General features: G+C 34.8%; 1 protein-coding gene across 10 annotated transcripts in view; it reads left to right on the top strand.

Moving 5' to 3' along the window:
• The first annotated feature begins 1,610 nt into the window (after positions 1–1,610).
• The window catches only part of SGT (UDP-Glycosyltransferase superfamily protein), a 34,331-nt gene continuing 21,406 nt past the window's right edge, over positions 1,611–14,535 (top strand). For 4 of the 10 annotated variants that reach the window (XR_011082049.1, XR_016516200.1, XR_016516201.1 and 1 more), the window contains exons 1-3: positions 1,611–2,074; positions 6,633–6,814; positions 12,408–12,644. Coding sequence is in view for 2 of the 10 variants with exons in the window: in XM_068621559.1 (XP_068477660.1) it covers positions 1,951–2,074; positions 6,633–6,814; positions 12,408–12,644 (543 nt within the window). In the remaining 8 variants the exon portion in view is untranslated. The remainder of the gene's footprint in view (positions 2,075–6,632; positions 6,815–12,407; positions 12,645–14,535) is intronic. The other 6 variants (XM_068621561.1, XM_068621560.1, XM_090296267.1 and 3 more) reach the window with 6 other exon arrangements.

Genomic DNA, 14,535 nt, shown 5'->3' with positions numbered 1-14,535 from the left:
ATAAGTATTGTCACCTATCATAATATTTTTAGAAAGGGGAATGAATTTAATGTTGTATGAAACACATTTAATGCATCTTTACATCCACGCTCAGTAGACAAAGAAGATGAAGTTATATGAGTTGTAAAGCTCTCAACAATCAAACAAGGAATTACAACAATTCCTTCTTCCAAGCTCTATAAAAAACTGTCTTTTTAAGAAGAGAGATGTGATCAAGTACAAAGTGCTAAAATGCTACAATTTTTTTATCTAACCTTAAAGTTTTTGTAAAAGAACAATGTTGTGTTCATATAGTAAATTAAAAGAGAATGTATATATTTGTATATGTTGTTGAGTCTCGCTGAGCCTGACACAAATTGATAAGAGTTTGACCATACTGAATTGTTCTCGCCGGTTGACTCGAACGACAGTCTTTGGCCTACCTGTCTCCGCCTATGAATCAAGCTTCCTAGGGTTGAAGAACCTTTCACCTACAAAGACAAAGGGCGCCTTGGCGGCCGTTTGCACTCTGACGCTCAAGTTAGTACTGGGGCAAAGAAACAGTAAGTGTATAAAGTAGTTTTAGTCTTAGAAACAATAAGTGTATAAAGTAGTTTCAGTCTTAGAAACAACGTACCTTGCTAGGGTTTTTACCACCCTTTATATAAGTTGTAGCTAGGATTTACTTTTGTTATGTTACCCATGTCTATGGTTCCTTGGCGAACGTTCCTATGCCGCTATTACACAATCTTAGCATAATCTGGCACATATGACTTCCCTTTACTAGAGTTCAACGACTAACAAAATGGCCGCCAATGTACCAACTCATGCACCAATGCTGTGGGGCCATCTATTCTATGGGTGCCCTAAGTATTCACATGCCATACATGAAGCCTACCATTGGAAACCCTACTCATGTTCTAGTATCTGAGTGTTTTATTGGGTAACTGATATTGTTTTTGGGGCCCACCTTACACGACCCACCATTACTGTCGGACACCGATGTCCGATGTTTGAGGTCTTCTCTGGAGTCAATAACTGGTCAATACATGAACTTAGTTGAGTCTCACATTCTTGTATTCTCCTAACCATAATTCTAGTGATTGATCATTTGTTCATGAGTCTTCCATAAAATCTTATCATAAAAGCTTATTACCTTCTCCAATATAACATCATGACGTAAGACCTAAGGAACAATTGTTATAGAGATTGACTTTATTATATCCAAATAGGATATAATTTTGTACACAATAAATAATGCTCAAAACCAATAAGTAATGTTAAAAATCAAAGAATTACACCATATACAAGCCTTACAAGATCTAGTAGATGTTATGTTGTACAATCTAAAGGAAAAAGTTTCTACAACTCACCAATTTTTTTTCATGAAAAAGTAACTTCACATCTAAATATTATTTTTGTTATAAATAAAAAAGGTAAAGTAAAAAATTTATATTTACAGAAATGCAAAAAAAAATTATTAGAGGTAAAAAAAAAATCCCTGGTATAAAGCAAACGAAAATGAGTAGCAATACGTAGATTCTCTTGCCACCAACAACGCGGACCCCATTTCCCTTTTTATCGCAATTTGTTCTAAAAAATATCAAATCGAATCGATCGTTTCAGCCTGTAAAGTCAGGGGAACCTGGAAAGAGAAAAAAAAGATAAAAACTCTTTATGTTTTTTTGAAATTCCTAAATAAATTAATAAAATCTTCTTTTTTAGGACCGAAAGTCCTTAAAAGTAAGGGTTACAAGTTCACGGGTTATGATTTTACCAAAAATGATTCCTTATGCGGTGGCTTTCCTTTCCACACGCGTGTGGCGCACACGTGTTCTCTTCCCTCCCCTACAAACACGAGGTCCTGTTCCAATTTCGTGACAGCACCGTTACCCTTCTCTCGAAACTTCTCTTCTTTTCATTTCTGCAATTATTCTGAACGCTGCTTGCGACAGATCTAGATCGCCGGCAATGGCGGACTTGCCGGAAGATTGCCGGAACTCTTCTCACAGTTCAAAGGATCCCGAAAACCGCAAGGACGTGGAGGAGAGTGTGCACTCTGCTGCCAATGGTACAGAGAGCTCTTCAGCCTCAGGTTACTGTAACTCTCTCTCTCTCGACACTTGTATTTTTTCATTGAATTTCTGTTTTGTTTAGTTAAGTAGTGGTTAACGGGAATTGGAAAAAGGAGTGGTAACGGACACGAAGAGAGAAAAAGGGGAGAAAACTAAGTGATTGAGTTAATTTCTTTTTGATGAAAGCTAGATCGCCAGATTATTATTTTTTTCTTTTTTTAAAGTTGCTCAGGTTGCTGTGCTGTGCCGAGTTGTTTTTTTTTTGGGGAAATGGTGTGAACCGAAAATATGGGATCAGATTCCTTTCGGTGCTGGGATAAGCTATTGGTAATGTATTTGAACCCATAATATAGGGTGTAAATTATGTGATGAAAGATGTGAAAATTACGCTTGGCGGGGTTAATGATCGGTATTTAGTTTAGGGAAGGCGGAGGATAAGCGGAATTTTGCTGTTCAGAGATATCGATTAGAGAAAATAATATCTAGATATGCTCTGTTTAGTGATTAGGGCATGCATAAGGTGGTCTCTGCAAGGTAAGGTCTTTTGAATTTGAATACAATCTAAACCCTTTCTCTTGGAGTACGGCTGCAGAAGGTGGACTCTCTTTTGACTATAAGAGCAAGTGAGTTTAGAATAAGATATCAATTAATTAACAACGGGGTTGCAGAAGGTGGACTCTGCTTTGACTCTTCAATCCCTCCATTCTAGATGTCCACATTGTGAACCCTCTTTGTATCTTGCAATACACGGATTTCTCAATAGACCTAAGAATTGAAGCTTTAATAATAGCTATAAAGTGTAGGTACGGTTGGCTATATAAGGGGGGTTTGAATGGAGTCTTAGACTTCTTTTTGCGGTGGACAAAATAAGTAGACTGTCAACAATAAAAATGAAAATATAAAGAGCAGCAAGAGTAATGAGATATTAGCACAAGAAATTTATCCGGGTCCTATCCCTTTAAGCAATTGCTAATGAGTTTTCACTAACCAATTAGTTACATGAGTATTCTCACCTCTTTAGGATACAACGAATATTCTCACCTCTCTAGGTTATAACACATATTCTCACATCTCTAGGTTATGACAAGTATTTTTACTTCTCCAGGTTACACCTTCATAACCTCCCCCTGAGATTAAGAACTCTCAAGAACAGTGTTGTTAAATTTGAGGATCGGAAAGGAGATAAAATATCGTAACTCGAGAGATCATAACTCGACTCGTAAAGAGTCAGTGGTATATAAAAAATAATGTGAATATGAAAAATAATATTCATTATATAAAACAATCAAACATATATTATAATTTGCAAGATTAATACATAAAAATAAAGAAGAAATAGAACATATAGAAAATGTGACACCGGACGCACGAGCGGTAGAGAGGCACGACAATGGAGGCACATGTTTGATATTAGATTTTTTTAGGGTTTCCTTTTGGGCCTCATTCTTGGGCTTCATTTTCAGGGTTTTTTTAAATGGACTGAGTCACGGATCAGAGAGACTCCTCGATCCGGCTACCGACTCACTGGATCGCTTCGATCCATTCAGGTAGCAATCCATCGTGCGATTCAGCACAATTTCTTCTAAAAAATCGCAAGATCTTACGATCTAAATCGCGATTTTAACAACATTGCTCAAGAAAACAGAGAACATTCTCAAATAGAGCACAAAGAAAACTCATAAGGATATAACTTCACAATGTGAAGAATTACAATGGTTTAACACTCAACCCAAAAGACTAGATGCTCTAACAGCTCGATTGGACGCTCACTACAACTTCTGTATTTTCAACAAGATCACCCGTATAACTTTTGTTGCTTGGTTTGCCTTACTTTTGTTCTTCACGTGCAATCTTTTTTTGTAGTTTTTTATATTTGTCCTTTGTTATATGAATTGGTTAATTTTGGATATTGCAATATCTTCATATCTTCACCTTTTTTCGTGCTAGACGTTCAAAATAGAAAGCTTGGATTTGTAATCTTCCAATTTGTTTTTGCTTCAAATTTGTTTAAGAAAATAATTAGAATGTATTTGCAATATGGGTTAGTAAGAACAAATCAGAACATAATTAAAAACGTCTGATACTAAAATAGAGTATTTTTCAATTTATTCAAATTGTTTTTGTTTAAAAAAGCTTGAGAGATATTCACAATATATTAAAAAAGATATTCGCAAGATTTATTTGAACAAACCTGTTTAGGAAAAGATTTATTTAAAGATATACAAAAAACAAAGTCATTTCACAAAATATGCAAATTGAAATATTTTCGTTTTTGGGCATAATATCCCTTTGATTGAATGCATTTCTAGTAGATATATGTGCTCAGAAGATTTCGTTTAAATGTTATACTAAAAAAAATGTTACTCAATAAACACGCTCATTTGTCTAGCATGAAGAAGACGCTTAGAAAGTCTACTGTATATTGCAGCTATACAAATCCTTGTTAGAACCAGATAAACGATTCTAGTTGTTTTTGATATCCTCAAAACACAATTCCTCATATGATCTTTTAGTCATCAGATCATTTAGTGGGTCATAGATCGTCTAGTGTTTCAACATACCGTCTATAGGTTCTTAGACTGTCCAAGGTCTCAACGAAATCTTGTGTTAGTTTTTGTTCACATCAAAACATAAGAACATAAACTCTACATATAATATTTTGATCATTAATCCATCTAGTGGTTCAATAGATCATCTCGAGGCTTAATAAACCGTCTAAACAAATCGTCCAAGGTCTCAACAATCTCCCCCTTTTTAAGATGAAAAAAAAACACTTATTCAAACACAACAATAATCAATTCAAACACCAACAATAAGCACATTGCGAGATGCTTCTATTTCTCCTTTTTTTACATAATCAAACAAGAAATCTTCACTACCAATTTGATCTTTAGAGATCATAGAATTAGTAAAAACATTTTTAAAAAAAGTAAGGAATCAAGAAAGATGTGAATGAAATTCCTTAAGATTTATCTAACAAGAAGGTAGCTGAAAATCATGAAATGAATAAAGTGATACAGTTTACACTAGAAAACCTTTCCAACTCTCAGGTGTTTAGGCTTGTGTATACGCACTCAAAAGAACTTCATGCACGCAAACACTATCATAAGCTTAGTAAGACTAATAATAATATCTTATGAGTTTCTCTAGCCGAATATATATCCAAGAAATCTATTTCTTAATCAAACTCTTCTGATGCAGAGGTACCTGCCATGAGACCAATTTGGATTTGCTAGTCAAATTTTAAGTTAGAAGAATCTAAATCCTCCTAGCTAGACATTCATCCTTCTTTGAATTGCCTTTTTTTTTCTTCTTCTTCTCTTTCTCCTTCTCCCCTTCCTTGTCCTCAAGATATGGACATTCTAACTTGTAATGTCCAGGTTTTTACACTTATAACAAATGACCTTCTCCTTGTGGTCTATATGTGCTTGAATATTTTCCCATTCTTCTTCTCCATCTTCTTAAATTTGTCGGTGAGGAAGAATAACTCATCATTGCCTTTGTTTGAACTGTCTAATGTATTATCTACTTATTTACAAACTATCAGACACTATCCTTTTCTCTTTGTGTGAAGTCTTGAATGCAAGATCTTTCACTAACCATCTTGGCATCACTCTGCAAAACTTGTTTATCAAAATAGAAGAATACCTACCAGTTCTTTCATGGGCATGTCTTCCAGGTCTTTAGACGTTCTTGGAGCAATTTCCTAGGCGAGGGGGAAGGGTCCTCAACACTTTATCATTAATCTCATATTGGTTCCAAGAGATCTCAAACTATTAAGAATAGTCTGCAGCCTAGCAATCATGGATTGGAGCTCTCATTCGTCCATGGTGAACATGTCGTATTTGTGTCTAGACATAGTAAGCTTGTTTCTCTTGACCTCTTTGGATTATATGATAAGGCTAGAGTCTCCCACATCTTCTTTGCACTTGTCAACATCATCAAAACCTTCTCTTCAGTCTACAAAAATTGCAAACTTCACCTTCACTTATATCATTACATTTGCACCGACAAGGTACCTTTTTAAGTAATTCTTTCTTTCAACAATAAGTTTGATATCTTGATATACATGAAGTTTGTGCAAATAATGTGAAAAATAAACATAAAAAATTAATAAATTATATTTAAGGATATAATGTATGATCTTGGGTTTAAAGAATGAGATTAACCAGAAACTTGATAATTGTTACTATACTGATTCATTTTATCATGTTTTCACTTTGTATCTACACAAGAAAAAAATCTTTAGAATAGAGAAAGAAAAATGTACAAAATATTTAAATAGGAAAGTTATCCTCCTAGAAAAACCAAAGAAAAGTGGAAACTAGAGATACAAGAAAACCCAGTAAGTAGAAAAGATTGTCAATGCCTTTATATTTTCAACAAAGAAACCTTCTTGATTGCGTAAAGTTGATTGTGCCAAGGAGCTCTTAGCATTGTGATATCATACTTGATACATCTCTTGAATTTCTTTTGGAAGTCTTTTCCTTTTATTTTCTATTCTAGAACGTTTTGTTTAATTTTATGCTCATCTTGGAACTATATGTGTAAATGTTCTTATTTTTGCTCCTTATTCAGACATTCCTGGCAAGGCGTTGTCTAAAGTGGCCACGATGCCAATAGACATATCACATGGAGATAAATTAGAGTCAAGTTCAAGTAAGTTTAGGATTGAAAGGTCAAAGACAGAGAGGATTAGACACTTGAGTCCTGAAGATGCAGCTCAAATTTTTGATAACAAAATTCCTGTCCAGGAGAAGGTATATTGTTGTGTTTTTGTCCCTTTTACCAAATACTTGATAAATTTTTCATACATTTTGGTAAATTCTTATGCATTGTTTGGATAGGGGATTTGGTAAGAAAAATAAAACTAGAAAAATTGATGATTTTTTTAAAGATGTGATTTGATATCTACTAATATGGAAATGTGTAAACCAAAAAATTAGGATTACTTTTCTTTGTTTGTTCGACTTGAGAAAAAAAGAAGACAATAGAGAATGAATTTGAGAGAGTGAATTCCCTTTCTTACAATCTCATTTATAATGACATTGGAGATCTCAAATAAAATGAATGAGAGGAAAGATAAGAGAATATGAAAGGTCATATCTATAAACTAGATACAACATATTAAAGAAAAAGGAAGAATAGGGTAAATCCCTTGTGTATATTGAACACATAGGGTTATGTTTATATAGGAAAAGAAACATATGGGCTAAGCCCATTACATAAATATGAGATATCTAACAATATCTATAATATCTCATAATATCTAATTATATCTAATAATATCTAATAATATCTAATAATATCTAATAATATCTAATAATATCTAATAATATCTAATAATATCTAATAATATCTAACACTGTCCCTCAAGCTGGTGCATATAGATCATATGTACCCAGATTGTTACAAATATAATCAATCCTAGGCCCTCGTAAGGGTTTAGTAAAAATATATGCTAATTGATTATTTGAATTAACAAACTCAGTCTTGATATCTCCCGATATAATATTTTCTCCAATGAAATGACAATCAATCTCAATATGTTTTGTCCTTTCATGAAAAACTGGATTTGAGCTAATATGAAGAGCAACCTGATTATCACATATAAGTGTCATTTGAGTAACCTCTCCAAATTGCAATTCTTTAAGTAACTGTTTAAGCCAAATAAGCTCACAAGTAGCCGAGGCCATAGCTCTATATTATGCTTCTGCACTAGATCTTGCCACAACACTTTGTTTCTCGCTCTTCCAAGAGATCAAGTTATCACTAATGGAGACACAATAACCAGAAGTTGATCTTCTATCAGATGGAGATCCTGCCCAATCAACATCTGAATAACAAACGACTTTAGTATGGTTATTATGACCATATAACAAACCTTTTCCAGGAGAGTCTTTAATGTACTTCACTATACGAATGACTGCATTCCAATGATCTTCACATGGAGAATTAAGAAATTGACTCATCACACTGACTGGAAAGGAAATATCAGGACGAATAACACTGAGATAGTTCAATTTTCCAACTAATCTAGAACAGTGGCACCTGAATCTAGAACCCAAGGGCCAAGGGAAGTGGAGTGAGTGAGACCAACAAAAGATGTACCTGAATGTGCAACAGAAGCCGTGGAATTAGGGTTCTGACAATCCTCATACCATTTAAGAAATTCATTGAAAATAGCAGGCTGGCCTAGGGTATCAATTGAAGTATGGTCCATGGTAGAAGGTTGCACAGGGGCAGTTTGAGCAACCCCAACAAATTTAGGAGGACGACCATGTAAGGCATAACATCTGTCAATTTTGTGGCCAAGTTTGCCACAATGGTCACACTTGTGACGCTCTTTGCCCGGCTTGTGAGGGCGAGTACGATCACTATGCTGAGAGACTAAAGCAGAAGAGTCATCAACATGAGACGTTATATCAGTGGTGTGTTTACCTGGGACGCGCAAAAGGGTAGAACAAGTGGAAGTAAAATTGGATACGATAGGAGATCCCAAAATTTGATCACGAATGTGAGAATAATCATCAGGAAGACCATGTAAATCCAATAACATGAAAAACTTGGATCTTTGTTATAGTTCTTGAGAAGGAGTGGGGGCAGGAGGTAATAACTCATTAAAATCATGAAGAAGAGCATGAAGTTTACCCAAATATTCCGCCATTGTACCATCAAGACCTTTTGGAGCAACAATTGGGAGAAGATTTTGACACATACCATAAAGGCGTTGAGTATCATTGGTGTATAATAATTTTGCTTGTTCCCAAACTTCTGAACATGTCTCATAGGTACGAAAAATTTGTTTTAAAGATGAGTGAATGGTAGATTTGATAACAATGCATAATTGAACATCAATTTTGAACCAACGGGAAACCTATTTTCAACAACAGTAGGATGAGTAAGATGATCAACATAACCTTGACTCTTAAGCCATAATTTAATATCTGATGCCCAAGTGTCATAATTGGTTCCATCCAATTTGTCAATGGAAAGATGAACATTGATGTAATTAGTATAAATAGATGGATCAGACATAATGACTGCGGAAGAAGCCACAGTGGTAGCGGCAGCGGAAGCGGAAGAAGCCATAGAAGACAAGGACAAATCCAGTCACCGGTTAATTGGCGGCAGCAACAAAGATGAAGGCTCCGACAGCGTCTCCGGCGGAGGCTCCAACGAGATTCCGACAGCGGCTCCGGCAAGGCAGTGGCGGCTCCGGCGAGGCAGTGGGACGGTGGCTGGAAAATGCCAGTGATGGGTTCACCAATAAAAATTGAACCCTAAACCCTAACCTTATGCTCTAGATACCATATTAAAGGAAAACAAAGAATAGGGTAAATCCCTTGTGTATAGTGAACACATAGGGTTATGTTTATTAAAGGAAAAAAAACCCATTACATAAATATGAAATATCTAACAATATCTATAATATTTCATAATATCTAATTATATCTAATAATATCTAACAAAACTTATACAATCAAAAACACATGGAGAAATATGAAATAGAGGTTCATTTGAAAATAAAATGTAGTAGGGAACATATGGTCAAGTGATGAAGAAAACATTTTGTTATTGAGTAAACAGGTAGTTAGGATAACTGTGTAAGTACAAGTAGACTGATGCAAAATGCCATGTGAGCTCAAGAGTTTAGAGAAATCATACGAAAAACATTCTTTGCCATTATTGCTTTGTGATTACTTTTCGAAATTGATTTATGATTTTATTAAGGAAAGACATAAGAATAGAAAAAATAATTTAGAATGATCTTTGATTAGATACATTCGAGTGCATTTAAAAAACTCGTCAATTAAAGTAACAAAATATCTAAAACCATAAGATGAAACACGACTTGGCCCCCAATTATTAGAATGGATGATAGGAAAAACTAGTTATATTTAAATTCAGAATGTTTAGGAAAAGTAGACCTAATAAGTTTTCCTAATCATGTCCTTCGCCAATCAGTTGACCCTACCACATTCTTGTATATGAAGAGTGGGCATCAAAGATAACTGAACAATTCAATGATTTGGTTAATTGACTTAAAGGACTGAGATTAAAGGGATAAGCAGAAACAAAAAGAACAAATTGAGGGAAACTTGACCAATTTCTTAGGAAGCTACTTTAGATCCGTTTGCAAGGGTTATGAAATGAGGTGTTTTAGGAAAGGAGAGAGAAAAAAACCAAGAGGTATTACTAGAAATATGACCAGAGGCACCTAAGTCAATTATTCATGGATTTTGACTTTTCATGGATTGTGAAATATTGGGAGTTGTAGATGATTGTGCTAGGTTGTTAGATTGCAACCTCAAATATTCCTGATATTTTTTATTAGAGAACTTTGGCTAAAAAACTGCAAATTTGGAAATATTGGCTTTCTTCTTTCTTGTCAAGAAAGCCATGTAAAGAGTAACAACTGTTTTGGTGTGACCCATTCTTTTACAATATGGGCATTGAGGACACCCTTTACCACCATGCCCTCCTCTAGTGGCATGACCTCCTTTTCCATGAATAGAAATCATGGTAGAAGACTCAACAATTTTCTGAATATTTCTACTCTTAATAATTGAACACGAAGGAGTCTTGTTGTCAGGTTTTCCATAAAAAGAACTTTCAGACCAATTAAAATTTGATGTCTAACATGATCAAAATCTGGCTTTAGTGCATAGAGGATCATAATAATATAAAACTTATCCAACTTCTCTTTTATCTTATCTAATGAGTCAATTTCCAAGAATATCTTTAATTCCTTAGTTGCAAATTGAGTTTCAACAATAAAAGACATCATATCATTATCAGATTGCTTGAGAGAAGCCAATTGATTAGCAGAATTGTAGAGGTGTCTGATATCATTTGCAAAAATATTTTGGGCCTTTTTCCAAAAAGAATTAAAGGTTTTGAATGACCTAAGAGTGCTAAAAATATTGAGCTTTACTGATTGCCAAAGTAGAGCACAAAGTTGAACATCAATGTTTTTTTTCCTACTATTGAACTTGATTTGGTGGTACTCTACTCTCATACTCTTCTAAATAATCATGAAAACCTAGGCCAAGGAACCGAAGTTTAACTGAGGCAGACCAAGATAGATAGTTTTTCCCATGTAATTTCTCAAAAGTTCTAGGAGTCCCAAAATGCTGTTTGTATAGTTATATTTGATCAACACTAATTCAGCTACTTCAAACTCCACTGTATACTTTTTTTATCAACAAATTTCTTCATTCGATGTTGTGCCTTACTCAAATGAGTTTTTAGTTGAGTGATGGTGAGATCTCATTACTGTAATAACTCTTTTTGGGAAGGTGGATTAGTGTATTCCAATTGATAGTTGGCAGTAGTCGGGGGATCTCTAACATACACAACTCGAAAGGGAGTCATGCCAATGCTAGAATCGAAGGAACTATTGTACCAAAATTCAGCCCATGGAAGTAACTTACTCCATTCCCTTGGATTATTCACCATGAAACATGTCAAATACATCTCTAAATATGCATTGAGGGCCTTTGATTGTCCATCACTTTGAGGGTGATATGCTGAGCTCATGGTAAGAGTAATGCCACTCAACTTGAAAGCACCAAATCTATGAGCCTCACGTTAATAGAAACTTAGAAGTGCATATAAAACAAGAATTATTGAAATACCTCTGTATTGTATTTTAAGTATTTAATTATTGGATGTCTTACATAATGGAAAGAAAGAAGACTGTATGGGTGAAACAAAATACAAAGAAGAAAGTAAAAGATGTCCGTGAAGGGCCAGAGAGAACATAAGATTCTATAGAATTCCCCTCCTCTCTCCTTTTCTCTAATTCTTATATAAAGATCTCATTCACCACACAATCCCTTAATGTTTGATTGGCCCTCCATGTGCACTCACTTTTTCTGTTAACCTTGTCTTCCTCATCCTCTGCCCTCCATGGCCCTCCAATGGTTTTTCCATGTTCTTCTCTCACCACTTCATCATTCCCATGTGACTATGTAATGACGATTTTGCCCTCGTAACAGATCCTAGAATTGATTGTGTGTAACAAGTTTGGTGCATATGATTTATATGCTCCCGTTTGAGTGTGTTAAATGTATCTTATGCATGGGCCTCAGTCCCATCTCTATGCAAGGCTATGCTACATATTATATATATGCGCGTGTCTGTGTCTCTCTGCCATGTAATATACACAAGGGGATTCCATAACAAATGACTATACTGTTTCTCTCTACACAATGTAATTATGAGTAACAGTTACAGAACCTAAATATAGACAAGGTTGACTTTCTTAACATTATTATCATCATTATCTTTATTTTTGTTTTTAATCGTGTATGACTGGTACATCAGTTGATTTTTACAACTGTGCAGCTTAAATTGTTGAACAGAATAGCTACTGTCAAGGATGATGGAACTGTAGAATTTGAAGTTCCTGTAGATGTTGAACCTGAGACAATTGTTGCTCAATCCAAAGAAGTAAATCATGTTGTTGATGATTCACATGATGCAACAGACTTTCATTACATCCCACCATTGAATATAGTCATGCTTATAGTTGGTACACGAGGAGATGTGCAACCATTTATTGCAATAGGCAAACGCTTGCAGGTATAGAGGCATATTCTTATGTCCTAATTTTCTCTTTTCCTGCTTCAATAATGCATACAAATAGGCACATGTGGAGATTTATTGCATTTTTGTTAAGGTAGGTGAATGATTGTATCTATAAAGACATTTTATTATGTTTTCTGTTTCTTGTGTATTGGTTAGAAATTAGAACCATTCATGCACACGAGGAGATTTGCTGCCCTTGTTAAGATGGTGTGAGTGCTGTATTAAGTTTGTCGTGTACTTTGTTCTTTTGGTAGTTGTTTATCTAGAGAACTGTTGTAGTTTTGCATGTTACAATTCAAATTGATTGGGGTGGTATGCTCAGGTCCTTGCCCAATATTCTTGTATAAATAGGAATACAATAAATTTGATTTTCAGTTTTTGTTAATGATATAATAATAACAGGTAACTCTTCTAGTCTTGCTCAAAGGATTATCGATCAAATTAATTATGCCTTCACTCTTAATTAGCTAGGTTAGGTTGATTATATCTTGGGAGTAGAAGGCAAAACTCTTTAGGATGGTTCTTGTTGTAAATAACAAATAATTAGGATAAAAGTATTCTCAATATCTCCCTAGTAAAATGTATCTTCAGAATCTTATTCATTTCAACATATTTTTATTTTCTTAATTTAAAGGTTTTGATTATTACCAATAGAGATGTTAGTATATAAATGAACAATTCTTTATTTCCTAGCATATTTTAAGTTGGTATCAGAGCCTAGTCTAGCTAGGTTTGTTGGATCTATTGTACCTAGCGACTCCCGAAATGTTTGGTTCCACTCTTGGGAGTTTTCAACGTGAGAATGTATTGGAGATCTCACATCAACTAAAGATATGATCGAATTATAGTATATAAATGAGTGCAAACCTCACCTTACAAACATCTTTTGTGAGGTTAAATTATGCTTAAAGTCCATTTTATTTTAACCCAAAGCAAATATCTTTGTGATCTTCTTCATTGATCCAATGTTTGAAGCTAGTTCTATTTCTTCCCCTATGGCCTTTAATTGCAAATTATCATAGAATATTACAATTTTGTCGAGATGCACTTCATATACATCTGTGGTTGGTGCTCTTTAGGATGCTGTTTTCACTCATCTCAAAATAAGCAATGCTATGAACAAAGTGTCTCAATGTATAGCTCAACTTGTTGAATCTCATTGGACCGTTGTAAAAAGGATTCTTTGATATGTTAAGGGGACTCCTCTACATGATATTCATCTTACTCCTATGACCTATGTCTCTCCCTTTCTTCATCAAGCTTTCTTTGATGCAAATTGGGTTGCTGATCCTGATGATCGATAGTTGGTGCTTCCATTCTTGGACCAAATCTCATTTGGTGGTGGCCTTGGAAACAAACTCGTGGTAAGGTCTAGTACAGAGGCATAGTATCGTAGTCTTGCTCAAATAGCTGCCGAAATTCTATGGATTCAAACTCTTCTTAAAGAACTTAGCATATCACGTGGTCGTCTTGCCATCTATTGTGATAATTAGAGTGTGATGACTCTAGCTTGCAATCCTGTTCTGCATGCCAGAACCAAGCATATGGAAATCAGTCTCTTTATTCTACGTATAAAGGTTCTATCCAAATGTCTCTATGCTCAACATATTTTAGCCCAAGTGCATTGGGCTGTTGTTCTTATCAAACCCCTATCCCCTTCTGGTTTCATGTTTATTAGGGACAAACCCACCTTGAGTTTAGCTGGGAGGTGACTGTTGTTTTAAGCTTGTTGTGTAGTTTGTTTTTTGGTAGTTGTTCATCAGCTGCGCTTTTTCAGCTCTCTCGCTCTCTCTCAATATATATACACATATATAAAGAGGACTGTTGTAATTAGGTGTTTTACAATAAAAGTTGCCTCTTTTCTGTTTCTCTTTCTTCTCTCTCT

Source organism: Phaseolus vulgaris, chromosome 10 (assembly GCF_051622355.1).
Source record: "Phaseolus vulgaris cultivar YP4 chromosome 10, ASM5162235v1, whole genome shotgun sequence".
Taxonomy (NCBI): Eukaryota; Viridiplantae; Streptophyta; class Magnoliopsida; order Fabales; family Fabaceae; genus Phaseolus; species Phaseolus vulgaris.
This window is presented reverse-complemented; position numbering and strand designations above follow the sequence as displayed.